This window comes from Mobula hypostoma, chromosome 25, assembly GCF_963921235.1.
Source record: "Mobula hypostoma chromosome 25, sMobHyp1.1, whole genome shotgun sequence".
NCBI lineage: Eukaryota > Metazoa > Chordata > Chondrichthyes > Myliobatiformes > Myliobatidae > Mobula > Mobula hypostoma.
The window spans coordinates 4,279,111-4,296,563 of NC_086121.1; the positions used below are offsets into that span (position 1 = coordinate 4,279,111).

The following is a 17,453-nucleotide window of genomic DNA, read 5'->3' on the forward strand; positions in this document are numbered from 1 at the left end:
AAATGTTACTGAAATATCAAATGCACAACACTATGCTTTTGAGGAAAAAGTTGGGGTTGGGTTGGTGGAAAAATAAGCAGCGATGTGTTTTCAATGAGTCCAATAGACATTGTGGAAGGGTTGCTGTAAGCAGTTAGATGGCCTCCTCATTCAATTAATGATGCATGGTCATCTAGCTGCATTATTATTTGTAACATTGTCCCCTCAAATCAGACACCTATCTGTATCGCTGTTCCTTCACCACCGCCGAGACAAAAGCCTGAAACTCCCTCCCTAACAGTGCTGTGGGTCCACCCACACATCAAGGACCACATCGGTTCAAAAGCAGATAAAGATTAGTTTGATTTGTCACATGTACATCGAAACACAGTGAAATGCATCAGTGATGTCAGTGAGGGTTGTGCTGGTCAGCCTGCAAGTGTTATTTATTTATTGAGATACCGCGTGGAATAGGCCCTTCCGGCCCTTTGACCAGTGACCCCCGATTTAACCCCTGCCTAATCACTAGACAATTTACAATGACCAATTAACCTACCAACTGTGGAAGGGAACCGGAATACCCGGAGAAAACTCATGCAGTCACAGAGCGAATGTGCAAACCCCTACAGGCAGAGGCCATGCTTCCACCGCCAACACATTTGACTCAGAACTCACTGACCCGAACCAGAATCTCTTTAGAACGTAGGAGGAAACTGAAGCACCCTCAGGAAACCCAAGCGGTCGTGGTGAGGGCATAAAAACTCCTTACACAGCAGTGGGAATTGAACCCTGATCAGCGATCGCTACTACTGTAACAGTGTTACACCAACCGCTACGTTTCCGTGCTGCCCCATCACCATGTTCTCAAGGGATGGGCAATTAAATCCCTTGAATAAATATATTACAATAAGACACAGGGCGGCACACAGTAGCGTAGTGGTTAACACAATGGTTTACAATACAGGCTCAATTCCTGCGGCTGCTTGTAAGCAGTTTGTACATTCTCCCCAGGACCACATGGGTTTCCTCCAGGTGCCCTGGTTTCCTCCCACAGTCCAAAGACCTACTGGTTGGTGAGTTAATGGTTCATTTTAAATTGTCCCGTGATTAGACTGGGATTAAATCGGGGGATCGCTGGGCGGCATGGCTGAAGATCCGTAATGGCCTATTCTGCGCTATATGTCAATAAAACTAAAAAAAATTTCCACACGAGAAGTAATCTGGAGAGGCTGCAGAAAAGATTCACCGGGATTTGCCAAGCCTGGACGGCTTGAGTGATTGGGAAAGACTGGACAGGGTGCGACTGTTTTCTCTGGAGTCGAGACTGAGGGGTGACCCATCGAGATTTTTAAAATTATGAGGGGTACAGGTAGGATAGGTAGTCTCTGTCAAAGGTTAGGTGAGTCCAAAGTAGAGGCAAAGGTTTACACAATAAAAAAGGGGACTGAAAAATGGAGCTAAAGGATGGAGTAATAATCCTAATTGGAAAAAAATCAACCTGTTATCAACAGAACAAACCCACATCAATGCCAGCAGAGCTCCGAAGAGACCTGGATGATCAGAGTGCACTTGGCAGGTTTTCCCAGAGCTCAGCAAGGCAGATCATTTCAACAGAGTCAATAACAGATTTACACTCTCAGGTGGAGAGTCGTTCATACAGCACATGGCAATATGCCATTGCACTAAAGCCTACTGACGTGGACTGGGAGTTGCGACGCTTTGAACTACGACATAAAGGATTAAGATGACAGAGAAATAGATCACTCTGCATTTTCACAGGAGTTCCTGACCCAGAGGGGATAGCTTCACTCAGCTTCAGCTACCCTGTCACTAAACTGTTCCCACAACTTTCCCACACTTTCAAGGACTCTTCATTTCATGTTCTCGATATTTATTGCTTATTTATTATTATTATTATTATTTTTTTCCTCTTTCTCTTTGCATAGTGTTGTTGTCTTTTTGCACACTGGTTGTCCGCCCTGTTGGTGGAGTCTTTCAGTGATTCTATTACGTGTACTGGATTTATTGTGTATGCCCACAAGAAAATGAACCATTGTGTGTGGTGACTCTAGTACAGATCCTGAAGAAAGGGTGGCTCAGTGGTGTAGTGGTTAGTGCAAAGCTTTACAGTGCCGGTGACACAGGTTCGATTCCCGTCACAGTCTGTAAAGAGTTCTGCCCGTGACTGCGTGAGCTTCTTCCGAATGCTCCGGTTCCCTTCCACGGATGAAGACGTATCGAGTAGGTAAAATGGTCATTGCAAATTGTCCGTTGGTTAGGTAAGGGTTAAATCAAGGTTGTCGGAGGCTGCTGGGCAGCGTGGCTCAAAGGGCCGGAAGGGCCTGTTCCATGCTGTATCACTGAATAAATATGATAATAAATTTACTTTGCCCTTTGAGCTCTGCCACAACAGCCAGTGGACAGTAATTACACAGTACAAGGTTCACTAGCTTTGTAACTGTCTTCCGAACAGACACCAAAATGGTAGTGTACAAAGCAGTGGTAATCCCAACGCTCCTGTATGCATCAGAAACCTGGACAACATACTGACGACATCTGAAGGCAGTTGAAAAGTTCCATCAACACTGTCCTCGAAACATCTTAAATATCAGCTGGGAAGATAGAAGAACCAATGTCAGTGTGCTAAATGAAGCAAAAACAACAGGCATTGAAGCCTACGTCATCAAGAACCAACTAAGATGGAGCGGTCATGTTGTTCAGATGAAAGACGAACGTCTGCCAAAACAAATCTTCTACTCCCAGCTTAAAGAACGCAAATGTAAAAGAGGCGGACAACAGAAGAGATTCAAAGACGTCTTAAAAGCCAACATGAAGAAATGTAACATCGACATCAACAATTGGGAAACCAATGCCAAGGACAGGAAACTGTGGCAAGCTATCATCCGAGCAGGAACAGCAACTTTCAAAGCCAACAGATGTGCAGAATTAGAAGAAAAGAGAAGAAAATGGAAAGAGAGGCAGCAACAACCAAAGCCTGATCTGCCATCTGGAACTACCTGTCCTGAATGCGAAAGAACTTTCAGAGCCAATATTGGACTCATAAGCCACTTGAGAGCCCATAAGTAGATCAACAGAACGAAGACCATCATCCTCGACCTCGAGGGATAGCCATGACGATGACGAACTGGAATGTGGAATGTGGAAACGGGGATCAGTCCATCAGTGATATTTTATTATGTGAGAATTTGTATTGCAAACCGGAGGCACTTTCAGAGAATTCAGAGGGGAAGGCAGTGGGGAGTATCTTGCACCATAGAACCATTGAGCACACCTACAGGGAACGCTGCCACAAGAATGCAGCACCCCTCGTCAAGGAGCCCCATCATCCAGGCCATGGTTTCTTCTCATGATAATGAGAGCGGGAGATGGAACACCATCTTATAGAAACCCGTAAAATTATGAAATTATGATGGATAAGATAGAGGCAAGAAAGTTGTTTCCACTGGTAGGTGAGACATGAACTAGAGGCCATAGCCTTAAGATTTAGGGGAGTAAATTTAGCATGAAGATGAGGAGGAACTGCTTTTCCCAGAAAGTATTGAATCTGTGGAATTCTCTGCCCAATGAAGTAGTGGAGGCTACCTCAGTAAATATATTTAAGACAAGGTTGGATAGATTTTTGCTCAGTGGGAGAATTGAGGGTTTGGGGGGAAAAGAAGGTAGGTGGAGATGAGTCCATGGCAGATCAGTCATGATCTTATTGGATGGTGAAGCAGGCTCGATGGGCCAGATGGTTTACCCCTGCTCCTATTTCTTATGTTCTTACTGCTACCATTGGGCAGGAGGTACAGGAACCTTAGGTCCCAGGTTCAGGAACGGTTATTACCCTTCAACCATCATGGATAGTCTTGTCAGTCTAGTTATATGCAGTTTTCCATTGATTCCATTGTGTTTCCTAGTATTTACTGTGAATGCCGGCAAGAAAATGAATGTCAGGGTTGTATACGATGACATATACAGTATGCACTTTGATAATAAATTGACTTAGAACTTCATTATGAATGGTAGTACAATGACAAATTACCCTAAACATTACGCTACCACGCTGCTCAATTACAATAACCAATTAACCCACTAACCTATACATTCTTGGACTGTGGCAGGAAGCTGGAGCACTCTGAGAAAACCCACGCATTTCAGGGTGAGGACATACAAATCCTTATGGAGGACAAGGGGATTGGACTCTGAACTCTGATGCCCCGAGCTGAAATAGTGTCACGCTAACCGAAATGCTACTGTGGTGCCCAAGCCTTGATGTGTGAGCTTGGGTGACTTCTGATAAACTTAGAAACTCGTTCCTTTATCGGAGAGATCAAATGCCAGGAGGCAGAGATCAATTGGCAAATAAATTAAAGGGGTCTTGAGAAAAGCATTTTCCCCAGATGGTGGTGGGTTTTGGAACCTACTGTCTGAACAGTTGGTGGAGGCAGGAAGTCTTATCAAATTTGAACTCTACTTGGTTAAGACCATGACTGGAGTGCTACTCAACTGGTGACACCAGAGAGACTGCAGATGCTGGAGATCCAGAGCAACACACACAAAATGTTGGAGGAACTCAGCAGGCCAGACAGCATCTCTGGAGGGAAATGGACAGTCAATGTTTTGGGTCGATGTCAGGACTACCATCAGTATTAAGATCTTAGACCATAAGACCAAAAGGCATCGGAGCAGAATTAGGCCATTCGGCCCATTCAGCCTGCTCCTCCATTCCATCATGGCTGCTATTATTCCTCTCAACCCTATTCTTCTACCTTCTCCTGTAACCTTTGAAGCCCTGACTAATCAAGAACCTATCAAACTCTGCTTTAAATATACCCAATGACTTGGCCTCCACAGATGCACCACTTTTCCTTGACCAGCACAGGAACAGTGTGCTGAATGGCTTGTAGTGTTTCAAGTTTACTATGATTCTGTGCTTCAGCAGTTGGTAAGTCCAGGCCTTCGACTACAAAGTGATGATGTCACTCCTGTGTGGATTAACTCTATCCCAGCTATCAGGTGGCATTGGAGATCAATTGGCCAACGTACTGTACGTGTGATGTGTCAGGTGGTCTTTGGCAGGTGGGACTAGCTCGCCGGGCAACACAACTGGCATGGATGAGTTTGGCTGAAGGGCTTGTTTCCATGGATGACTCTAGAAACTCCTCACTGTGGGTAGCTAGCAGTTAGTCTGACACTATTACAAGTCAGGGCGTCAGAGTTCAGAGTTCAATTCTGCAATCCTCTCTAAACATATTTGTATGTTCCGTGCTGTGTGCATGTGGGTTTCCTCCCAGTGCTCCTGTTTCCTCCCACAGTGCAATGACGTACCCGTTAGTAGGTTAACTGGTCATTGGAAATTGTACTGTGAGTAGGCTAGTGTTAAATAGGTGGGTTGCTGGGCAGTGCAGCTCAAATGTTCTGCATCGTATCTATAAATAAACAAACAAACATGGAAGCAAGCCCTTTGGCCCATCTCATCCATCCAGACAGTATTGCCCAGAGAGCTTGTCCCATCTGCCCATGTTTGGTCTGTAGCAGTCTAAAGGCTGAGCTATATTTGTGCATCAAATGTACGCCATAGGTACGGCGTAGCCGTGCAACCTATGCAGTACTCTACGCCAAACCCTACGCTGTAGCCTAACACGCACCTCTCCCAAAATGTAACTACGCGTTGCGGCGACGCAGACCGAAACAATTGTGATTGGTCCACTTGGTAGCATCGCATTTCCTCCTACGCTGCAATAGCTTCCCATTGGGCGACTGAAGGGCAGGGAAGGAACTCTGGCTGCAATGCTTTCCATAAAGCTTTACAGACCTCCGAAATTATGGAGGACCCTGTGCTTGATGCCAGTTTGTAGCTAGCTGCTGCAGCCTGTTGACTTCCACTTGAAGCTAAAACTCGAATGGTGATTGCCAGTCTCTGAGTATACTGTGCGTACACTGATGCAAAATAAATGGTTGGAGACGATGAACCAAATCGTCAAATCTACCTGCCGACATCTGAAAATATTTGAAATGCATTTCCTCGTCCATGTCTCTCAGTGGCCGGACAAGCACAGAAAATTCACCCCCCTTCAGTTTCAGTCGCCGGTGTTTGAAGTTTGAGTTTCTTCGCGTTGAGTTTCAACACGAAGAAAATCAACACAATGGCACAAAAACCCCACCGTCAATTAGTGTTTTTGCGGTGAATTGCAGACACACCAACGCACAAGTATAAATGCTCATAACGGTGTAGCCCACTTGCGTAGGCTACGGTGTAAGCTAGTAAGCACAAGTATAAATCACCCTTAAACCTCCCCTATCTATGTGGTTAACTGGGTGGCTTTTAGACATTGCTAATGTGTCTGGCTCAATCATGGTTTCTGTCAGCTCTTTCTAAATCTGCACCGCCCTCTGCATGAAGAAACTGCCCCTCTCACCCCCGATATTAAATCTCTGCCCTCTATGGATGCTTCTAGTTAAGAACCACATTCAAAGATCTCACTGTGTGATACTGTGTTTTCCAACACACACAAAATACTGGAGGAACTCAGAAGGTCAGGTAGCATCACTGGAGGAAAATTAGCATTCAATATTTTGGATGAAGACCCTTTAATGAGGATCTTGCCGCTGTCTATAAGGAGATTAAGCGCTCTCCTCATGGCTACATGGGTTTCCTCTACATGCTCCAGTTTCCCCCAACATTCCAAAGACATACGAGTTAAGGTTAGTGAGTTGTGGGTATGCTACTTTGGTGCCAGAAGCACCAAGACACCTGTGGATGGACTGTGTTGGTTGCTGACGCAAACACATTTCACTCACGTTTCAATGTACTTGTGAGAAATCACGCTGATCGTTGTGTGTGTTGCTCAAGATTTCCAGCATCTGCAAAATCTCTTGTGTCTCTGCATTTTCCACTTCCTGCTGTGACTGACTGATTAACACCTAATGATTGGGTAACTACTAGATACTTATGTACTTTCCTCCATGCGCACTCAAGAGAGATAAATATATGTTTGGTGAAAAAGTAATTTCTGAAGTTTAGCAAGAGAATTGTTAGAGCCATTTCTGCTTATTGAGATGCAGACTATACATAATTATTCTCCAACAGATGCAGTTTTAGGTGGCCAGAAAACAACTGCGCTATATGAGATAATGAGATATTTACTTCCAAAGAAGTGATTAAGTGCTTGATTTAAGGATTCTGAAAGAAATAATAAAAAGTAATATCACTCCTTTGCAGGGAGGAAATATTCAACCACCACTTTGCTTCCAATAACACAATGAAAGCCATTAACTTAATCATAGTACAGAAAGAGGCCCTTCAGCCCAACTCTTCCATGCTGACTGTTGCCTGGCGAGCTGGTCCCACCTGCTCGTATTTGGCCCATAGCTCTCTGAACCTCTCTTATCCATGTACTTAACCAGATGGCTTTTAAGTGCTGCTAATGTGTTCTGCTTTGCCCCCACACCACCCCCTCCAATCAGGGTCACATGAAGCCACAGGAGCGGGTGGTGGATGGTCATATGAGCAGCTGATTCACATCCCAAGTCCTGGTTGGGCAACCATTGACGCCAGGCAGACAATCTCTGAAGAGTATTGATAATGGCTGTGGTCACCCATCTTGTAAAGACACTGCCCAGAAGAAGGCAATGGCAAACCACTTCTGTAGAAAAATTTGCCAAGAACAATCATGATCATGGAAAGACCACGATCACCTATGTCATACAACATGGCACATATTGAATGAACCAACGTGTCCATCTTAACCACTATTTCTGCCAGCTCATTCCAAACATGCACCACCCTTTGTGTATAGAAGCTGTTCCTGATGTCCCTCTTCAATCTCTCATTTATGATCCTAATCCGATGCCTTCTTGTTTTTAGCACCCCAACCATGGGAAAATGATTATGTGCTTTCACTCTACGTCCCACATGACAATATATACCTCTATCATATCTCAATTTCAGGGAATTATGGACTGGATCTAAAAATATTCTATAAGTGTAATTTGAGGGGAAAACATAAGCCAGTCACCATGAAATCCAAAGTGGAATTCAGAAGGACCTTCTTTACCCAGAGATTGTTCAGAAATTAAGTTTCACTGAGAGAAGATTGTGGTGAATCACGGGACGAACTGCTAAAACATAGTGGGCGAAGGGGACAGAAGACAGTGCTGATTGGTGACGGCTCAGGCAAACACCAGTATTGCTATAGAGTCATAGAGTGATAAGACTGTGGTCATTAAAAGACTATATGTCCCTCATGATCTTTCTTACCTTTATTAGGTCACCCCCCAACCTATTACATTTAAGGGAATAAAGTCCCAGTTTACGCAACGTCTCCTGGCAACTCATACCCCTCAGCTTATAAGAGCAAAAGATATGAGCAGGAGTAGGCCATTCAGCCCATTGAATCTGCTCCGCCATTCAGTCATGGGCTGATCCAATTCTTCCAGTCATCCCCACTCCCCTGCCTTCTCCCTATACCCTTTGATGTTCTGGCTGATCAAGAACCTATCTGTCTCTGCCTTAAATGCACACAATGACTTGGCCTCCACAGCCACTCTTGGCAACAAATTCCACAGATTTACCACCCACTGGCTAAAGTAATTTCTCCGCCTGTCTGTTCTAAATGGATGTCCTTCAATCCTGAAGTCGTGCCCCCTTCTTGGAAACTCTTTAACTCCAAGGTTTCTTTGTCACATGCCCTGCAGGTAATTGTTGAACTATCCAAAGTTGTTCAGTCCTATGCTTTCTGTTTAACCTTGTCCAGTTTACTTTGACTGGCAAGAGTTTTCAGCTGACTGCGCTTATTCAAAGCGGACTCCCAATGAGCACAGATTCTGGGGTCCGTGTGTGTTCTGAGAAAGATTCGTCTCATGGCATTGCTTGGTTAAACCACCGACGTTCAGTTGGGAATTCCTGTGAAGAAGTTCTTGTTTCTGTCTCAGTATGGGAATCTGTCATCCCTCCACACCTAGGTTCAGTCGTCTGTCACTAGTGACGTGCCTCCTCCACCCAGTCCAGAGTAAAGGAAAGATTAAAGTTCTGATTTAACTCTGGGTTTAAGTTGAGTGACGCCCTCTTGAGATCAGATTGAATAGGAATCCAGAGGGCAACATCTTCACGCAGAGTGTGATCAGTATATGGAGTGCGCTGCCAGAGGTGAGAGAGAGCCCAGCACAGGCAAATGGAACCAGCTTAAATGGGACTCTGCATCAGGCCGGATCTGTGTTGCCATCACTGTCTGGTTTTCCGCAGGTTTTTCTCTTACAATGTACAAAACTGCAGTGAACTGTCAGCTCAGCTGCCGTCTAGCATCACCGTGGGACTTGGTTGTGCCCAGGACACAGAAGCAAGCTGGAAAAATCATTGTGGACACACCGACCCTGCAAACTAACTTTTCCAAAATCACCCTTCTGGAAAGCCCTAAGGGGCTATTATATCAAAGAAAAACTTCACACCATCTTAAAAGTTTCTTCCTGCGGATAGTTAATCTGATTAACTATTCCAGTTAGCCCTCCCCCCCATCTATTACCCCCATCACTGCACTGTAAACACTTAAAACCACTTTATACAATGCTATTTACATTGTAAATATATGCTGGTATTTATGTATTTATACATATTTTATTTCATATTCATACTTTAAATAACAACTTTATTTTTATATAATTCTTTATTCTTTATAAATATTGAACGTTGTTGTTTTTGTTGCATGTCTCACCCTGACCAATACACCACAGCAAATTCCTAACGCATGTAAATGTATATGGAGAATAAAGTTGATCTTTGAAGAGGAATGGAGTGGGAGTGGATCGGAACTTGTCGGACTATTAGGAAAAGGGATTCAGCCCATGATGTTGTGTTGACCTTTTAACCTACTCCAAGGTCAATCTAACCCTTCCCTCACACATAGCTCTCCATTTTTCTATCATCCATGTGGGAGTGGGTCTAGTTCCATTGTTCTAGCACAGACTCAAAGGGCTGAACAGCCTCCCCATTACTATTCTATGATCCCAAAAAATGATGAGAGGAAAGACCCAGATCCACACACTGGAAAACTGTTTGAAAAGTTAACCACGGCAGGCGTTCCTCTGTAGAGCTTCAGCAAAATGATTACACGCCATAAACAATGCCTGTCAATGCACGCCTCCGTCACACCTGGAATTTCTGACACGCTGGTCATGAAAACATCATGCAGAGAGGAAGAGCAAGATGAATGAGTTCAGGATCAGGACTTTATACTTACTCTGGGATCTCATTTGCAAGATGGCTTGGGTAGAGAAAACAAGGAGACACATGAGATACAAAACAGACACACATGATGACAGATTGGCACAACAAGTCACATAATGTTGGACAAATTCCAGCAACCAGATAGAACACACAGAGGAAAGCTTTAGACGTTTTAGTAGACCACAATGAACAATAAAATTGCTTTGTATTTGGACAGAACAGTTAGATGAGAACATTTAAAAGTGGTCGACGATACACTTCAACATTAAAGCAATTTGAAGAGCAAGAAATGGCCTGGCTCTTTTCATGGGAAAGGGCTTGAATTCCCTAATCGTGCAGCTTGGAACAACACTTGAACTCTTTACAGCGTGCATTTTACAAGTTACTGAAAGGGATTCAACTCCGCCATGGACCCGGCTGCGAAAGGAGGAGGGTTGGGCATAGGGCTAGCAACCCCATCCTGTAAAAACCCAGATCTACAGAAACGGCAACAGAAGCTCCAATGACCTCATCCCTGGGAGAGGAAGGAGAAGATGGGCTACACCTGCGCCAACTTAAAAGACTGGCCCAGGACAGAGGACTTTGGCTGTCGGGGGGCCTGTGCCCCAGTAGGGGTGATGGGCTTAAACAAGTAAAGTGAATTCAGTGCTATCCTACAGGGCAGATGTTACCGTGAGGTTTTCATTGTAGGCCAGAAAATGACCTCAAAGCTGAATAAAGCCTTGTACCCCCAAACCAGGTATTTATATGAAGGGCAAAAAAACACCACTCTGCATGAACTACAGATCAGAGGGATCTTCTATTGTTTAAGCTAGTTCTTAAGATACATTTCATCATGAGAATGTCTGCAGATAGTTAAATCTGTCAACATATGGTTGGAAAATATAGATCACAAATTCACTAAACCACCTCATTGTGTCTGTGGTAGTAAAGCAGATGGCTAACACAGAGGAAGTGCCCACTTGCTCCAGTGATGAATGTTGCTGGGAAACCATAAGGACAAGGTAATCCATTTAGTACCAGACCTGGTGTTGGAAATCATTAATATGAGAGAAACATAACATACCTCCTTGTCACTGAGTTATGATACTCAATGAATGTACGCCCATTAAATGCAACAGATTCACTTTCACCTGCTGACTTCTCCTCAAGTGCTGTAGAAATGGAGAGAACAAAATAGTCCAAGATTTACACTCAATGGACACATACAGAATAGAAAAAAATATTTTCCATTAATCATCACTCCATGAACCTCCCATACATTGACCTGGATTGCCTCAGAACTAGCACAGTCCCAGTGGAATTAGCTTCCTGAATCGGACTCTGACATGAACTGAACTTCAGAAGACATCAGATTTCCTCAAACTCTCATGGTGGAGACGAGCCTAGACTTTGCCAACTTTCCTCAGAAGGTAATCTGCCCTAGCAAATTTTCTCTGAACACAGAACATACAACATTACAGAACGGTACAGGCCCTTCGCGTCACGGTGTTGTTCTGACATTTGAACCTACTCTTAAGATCAATTTAATGCTTCCTTCCTACATAACCCTCCATTTTTCTATCATCTATGTGCCTATCTAAGGGTCTCCTAATGTCCCTAAGGTATCTGCCTCCATCACCACCCTCGCAGCACATTCGATGCACCCTCCACTTACCTCTGACATCCCACTATACTTTCCTCCAAGCACCTTAAAATTATATCCCCTCATATCAGCAATTTCTGCTCTCAACCTCCATCACTTCAAAGAAAAAGTCCGAGCTCGCTCAAACTATCCTCGTAAAATATGCTCTCTAATCCAGGCAGCATCCTGGTAAATCTCCTCTGCACTCTCCCTAAAGCTTCCACATCCTTTCTATAATGAAGGGACCAGAATTGAACACAACACTCCAAGTGCAGTCTTTCTAAAGTTTTAAAGAGTTGCAACATTACCTCGTGACTCTTGAACTCAATCCCCTGACTACTGAAGGCCACCACAACAGACGCCGTCTTAACAGTGCTATCAAATTGCATGGCAACTTTGAGGGATCTATGGATGTGGACCCGAAGATATCCCTGTTCCTCAACACTGCTAAGAATCCTGCCGTTAATCCTGTATTCTACCTTTAAGCTCGACCTTCCGAAGTGAATTACTTCACACTTTTCCAGATTGAACTCCACCTGCCACTTTTAGGCCCAGCTCCGCATCCTGTCAATGTTCCGTTGCAATCTATGACGACCTTCTACGCTATCCACAGCACCACCAACCTTCGTGTCATCTGCAAACTTACTAACCATCCCTTCCACTTCCTCAATCAAGTCAAGCTCCTATGCTCTTCTTCAGATGAGAAGACCAGGCTTGTTATTAGCAAAGATGGTTTCTCCTTCTACAGACATTGCCTGACTTTCTGAGCTTTTCAGTATTTTCTGTTTTTGTTTCAGATTTACAGCACCTGCAGTTGTATTTTTATCAACCACGCTCCTGATGTGATATCACCAATGCCTCATAAAAATGAAGGCCAACGTTGTTGCTTGACTCCCTATCAACTTGAACTCAAGAGATTCTGCAGATGCTGGAAATCCACAGCAATACACACAAAATGCTGACAGAATTCAGCAGTTCAGGCAGCATCTACGGAGAGGAATAAACTGTCAACATTTTGGGCTGAGACCCTTCATCAGGAAGGGGAAAGAAGCCACAGTAAGATGGTGGGGTAGGGGAAAGAAGTACAAGCTGACAGGTGATAGGTGAGATCAGGTGAGGGGGAAGGAAAGTTTGTGGAGGAGGGGAATGAAGTAAGAAGCTGGGTTGTGATAGGTGGAAGAGGTAAAGAGCCGATGAAGAAGGAATCTGATAGGAAAGGAGAGTGGACCATGGGAGAAAGGGAAGGAGGAGGGGAACCAGAGGGAGGTGATGGCAAGTAAGAAGAAAAGGGGTAAGAGGGAAGCCAGAATGGGAATAGAAAAATGGAGAACGGGAGGGAGAGAAATTACTCGAGGTTTGAAAAATCGATGTTCATTCCATCAGGTTGGAAGCTACCTCCATAGCTGAGGGAATCAGTGATGAGTTGCTCCCCGTGGAATTCATTACCTTTGCCTCCCTCTGATACAGTGGCATACAAAAGTTTGGGCACCCCTGCTCAAAATTTCTGTTACTGTGAATAGCTAAGCAAGTAAAAGATGACCTGATTTCCAAAAGGCATAAAGTTAAAGATGACATATTTCTTTAATATTTTAAGCAAGAAAACTTTTTTATTTCCATCTTTTACAGTTTCAAAATAACAAAAAAGGAAAAGGGCTCAAAGCAAAAGTTTGGGCACCCTGCATGGCAGTACTTAGTAACACCCCCTTTGGCAAGCATCACAGCTTGTAAACACTTTTTATAGCCAGCTAAGAGTCTTTCAATTCTTGTTTGGGGGATTTTCGCCCATTCTTCCTTGCAAAAGGCTTCTAGTTCTGTGAGATTCTTGGGCCGTCTTGCAGGCACTGCTCTTTTGAGATCTATTCACAGATTTTCAATGAAGTTTAGGTCGGGGGACTGTGAGGGCCATGGCAATACCTCCAGCTTGTGCCTCTTGAGGTAGTCCATTGTGGATTTTGAGGTGTGTTTAGGCTCATTATCCTGTTGTAGAAGCCATCCTCTTTTCATCTTCGGCTTTTTTACAGACAGTGTGATGTTTGCTTCCAGAATTTGCTGGTATTTAATTGAATTCATTCTTCCCTCTACCAGTGAAATGTTCCCCGTGCCACTGGCTGCAACACAAGCCCAAAGCATGATCGATCCACCCCCGTGCTTAACAGTTGGAGAGGGGTTCTTTTCATGAAATTCTGCACCCGTTTTTCTCCAAACATACTTTTGCTCATTGCAGCCAAAAAATTCTATTCAAAAGGTTCAAAGGAACATCCAAACAAGCCTGATGCATTTTGGAAACAAGTCCTGTGGACTGATGAAGTTAAAATAGAACTTTTTGGCCGCAATGAGCAAAGGTATGTTTGGAGAAAAAAGGGTGCAGAATTTCATGAAAAGAACCCCTCTCCAACTGTTAAGCACGGGGGTGGATCGATCATTCTTTGGGCTTGTGTTGCAGCCAGTGGCATGGAGAACATTTCACTGGTGGAGAGAGAAGAATGAATTTAATTAAATACTAGCAAATTCTGGAAGTAAACATCACACCGTCTGTAAAAAAGCTGAAGATGAAAAGGGGATGGCTTCTACAACAGGATAATGAGCCTAAACACACCTCAAAATCCACAATGGACTACCTCAAGAGGCGCAAGCTGAAGGTTTTGCCATGGCCCTCACAGTCCCCTGACCTAAACATCATCGAAAATCTGTGGATAGACCTCAAAAGAGCAGTGCATGCGAGACGGCCCAAGAATCTCACAGAACTAGAAGCCTTTTGCAAGGAAGAACGGGTGAAAATCCCCCAAACAAGAGTTGAAAGATTCTTAGCTGGCTACAAAAAGTGCTTACAAGCTGTGATAATTGCCAAAGGGGGTGTTACTAAGTACTGCCATGCAGGGTGCCCAAACTTTTGCTTCCGGCCCTTTTCCTTTCTTGTTATTTTGAAACTGTATAAGATGGAAATAAAAAAGTAATCTTGCTTAAAATATTAAAGAAATGTGTCATCCTTAACTTAATGCCTTTTGGAAATCAGTTAATCTTTTACTCCCTTAGCTATTCACAGTAACAGAAATTAGACCGGGGTGCCCAAACTTTTACATGCCACTGTATAACTAGAGTTTTACATCACACAACCATATGTTTCCAGCCATATCCTTAAGCAGCACAGCACCAACGCATCTGCTAGTGGACATGCTTAGGCACGAACTGAACCCAATCAATGCATAAATTTAGCAACAAGAGGACCATAAATAAGATGCAGAGCCTGAGCTTAATATAAGTCTTGGACACATCTCAAACCAGGCTCTGTTGTAACAAAATCTTGCTTTTCGATAGGGCTGGGTGATTGGAGAGATAACAGACTGCTAAATAAATGGGAATAGAAAAGCAGTTTATACGTCTGTAGTCCTCAAGTTTACTCAACACACTGTAGAAATTTTGACCTCTCTTTTGACATTCTGAGGAGGTATTAGTGGCGTCTGTTGTCAGGAATTCCCTGATCATTAACCAGATACTGTGTCTCCCCACGTGATACTGACTCAAAGAAGCTTGGAAAGTCCCAGATCTGATTGCCCTTTTGCGCTGAATTAGCAAAACGCTTGGCTGTTAAGGATTAACACACCTGACTGGGGTGTGAAGAACGGGTGGGCGATGGGGGGCAACAAGGGACAGTGATTCAAGAAAGGATGTGCTGGAACTGGAGAGGTTCTAGAGGAGGTTTTGGGGCAAAATGGCAGTGTAGTGGTTAGCACAACACTTTACAGAACTGGTGACGCGTGTTCAGTTCCTGCCGCTGCCTTTAAGGAGTTTTCTCCCCATGACTGCGCGTGTTCCTCCATGTGCTTCAGTTGCCTCCCACAGTACAAAGACATACTGGTTGGTAGATTAATTGGTCCTTGTAAATTGTCCTGAGATTAGGTTAGTGGTAAATCGGGGGTTGCTGGGAAGTGCGGCTCAAAGGGGCAGAAGGGCCTATTCTGCACCGTAGCTCAATAGGTAAATAAATAATGTGGGAAAATGGGATTAATGAAGATGTGCAAAAAGGTTAGCACAGATGTGATGGGCCGAAGGACCTGTTTCTGAGCCGTACAATTCTATGATTCTATGATCAATGTCAGACTCAGACAAGAGCCCGGCACTTGCAGAGACGTCCTACACAATCTGAATTTAATAAATACCATTTTCAGCCTGTGTTATTGTTGGAAGACTGGTTGACACATAAATGAAAATTCTCCCTGGACAATAACTGACGGATGCAGGTGAACTGGCCATTAAAAAGCTATAACATACAAAACAGGCAAGTATTTAGCTTCGTATATAGAATATATTTTTAAAAAATCACGATTCTGCATTGTTTCTGTATAGTCTGGGACATTATAATTCTGTAAATGAATACAATATGACCTTACTACACTGAACGGTATATCTAGATGTGAATTACAGCTGGTTTTCTATGTGTGGCACCCATCAATCAACAACAGCGAGCGAGAGCTTGGTGAACTTAAGCTGAGGCATACCAAACTTTGGACACATGACACTTTGAGTGACGTGTAACTGGCTGCTGTAATTGACCTCTGAACCTACATCACTACACAGCGATTATAGTTGAGAGCTGTAGCCTTTAGGTTTAGAACAGAATCAAGCTGAATTTCTTTTTATTATCCATAGGCAGCTATCATCCACCAGTCGTGGTTACCAAAAGATAGGAGCAGAATTAGGCCACTCACTCATTGAGTTTGCTCTGCTATTCAATCATGGCTGACTTATTATCCCCCGCAAACCCATTCTCCTGCCTCCCCCCCCCGTAACCTTTGACACTTACTAATCAAGAACCTGTCAGCCTCCACTTTAAATATACCCAATGACTGGGTCTCCATCCGTGATAATGAATTCCACAGGTTCACCACCATCCAGCTGAAGAAATTCCTCCATATCTCTGTTCTAAAGGGATGTCCCTTTATTCTGAGGCTGTGCCCTCTGGTCCTAGACTGCCCCACTATTGGAAGCATCCTCACTACGTCCACTCTATCTCGGCCTTTCAATATTCAATTGGTTTCAATTTTTCCAAACTCAAGCGAGTACAGGCCCATGTTAAGACTCTCAACAGCTGCTGTAATTTGCAGTGTTGGGAACTGATCGGCGGTCCTTTGGGGCAGCAGATAGGGCTTCTGCAGAGACCTGGGTGCAATACTGACGTCCGGCGCTCTCCGTGGGGCGTTTGCACATTCTCCCTGTGGCCACGTGGGCGTTCCTGAGCTACTCGGTTCCCAAAGATGTGACGTTTGATCGGTTAATTGTCCACTGTAAACTGCTCCTTGTGAGTAGGTCAGTGGTAAAATCTGCAAGAGTTGAAAGCGATATGGGGGAGGGAGGGTGTAGAAGAGGTTCGCCAGGAAGCTGCTTGGATTGCACAGCATGCGTTATAAGGTGAGGTTGGACAAACTTGAGGAACACACACAAAACACTGGAGGAACTCAGCAGGTCGGGCAGCATCTATGGAGAGGAATGACCATCAACATTCAGGCCTAAACCCTTCATCATGGGCCATGTCACACCATGGTCTTTTCTACTGCCTCCTCTCGGGGTGCAGGAACACCCCATATTCGGTTCCGGTGAAGGGTCTGGGTCTGAAATGTCCACTGTTCT

The 17,453-nt window shown here is 44.2% G+C and overlaps 1 protein-coding gene across 6 annotated transcripts in view; it reads right to left on the bottom strand.

The window, feature by feature from the left end:
* agrn (agrin) overlaps positions 1-17,453 on the bottom strand; it is a 534,989-nt gene that overhangs the window by 12,701 nt on the left and 504,835 nt on the right. For all 6 annotated transcript variants that reach the window (XM_063033167.1, XM_063033166.1, XM_063033165.1 and 3 more), the window contains one exon: positions 11,271-11,358. In XM_063033167.1, the coding sequence (XP_062889237.1) occupies positions 11,271-11,358 (88 nt within the window). The remainder of the gene's footprint in view (positions 1-11,270; positions 11,359-17,453) is intronic.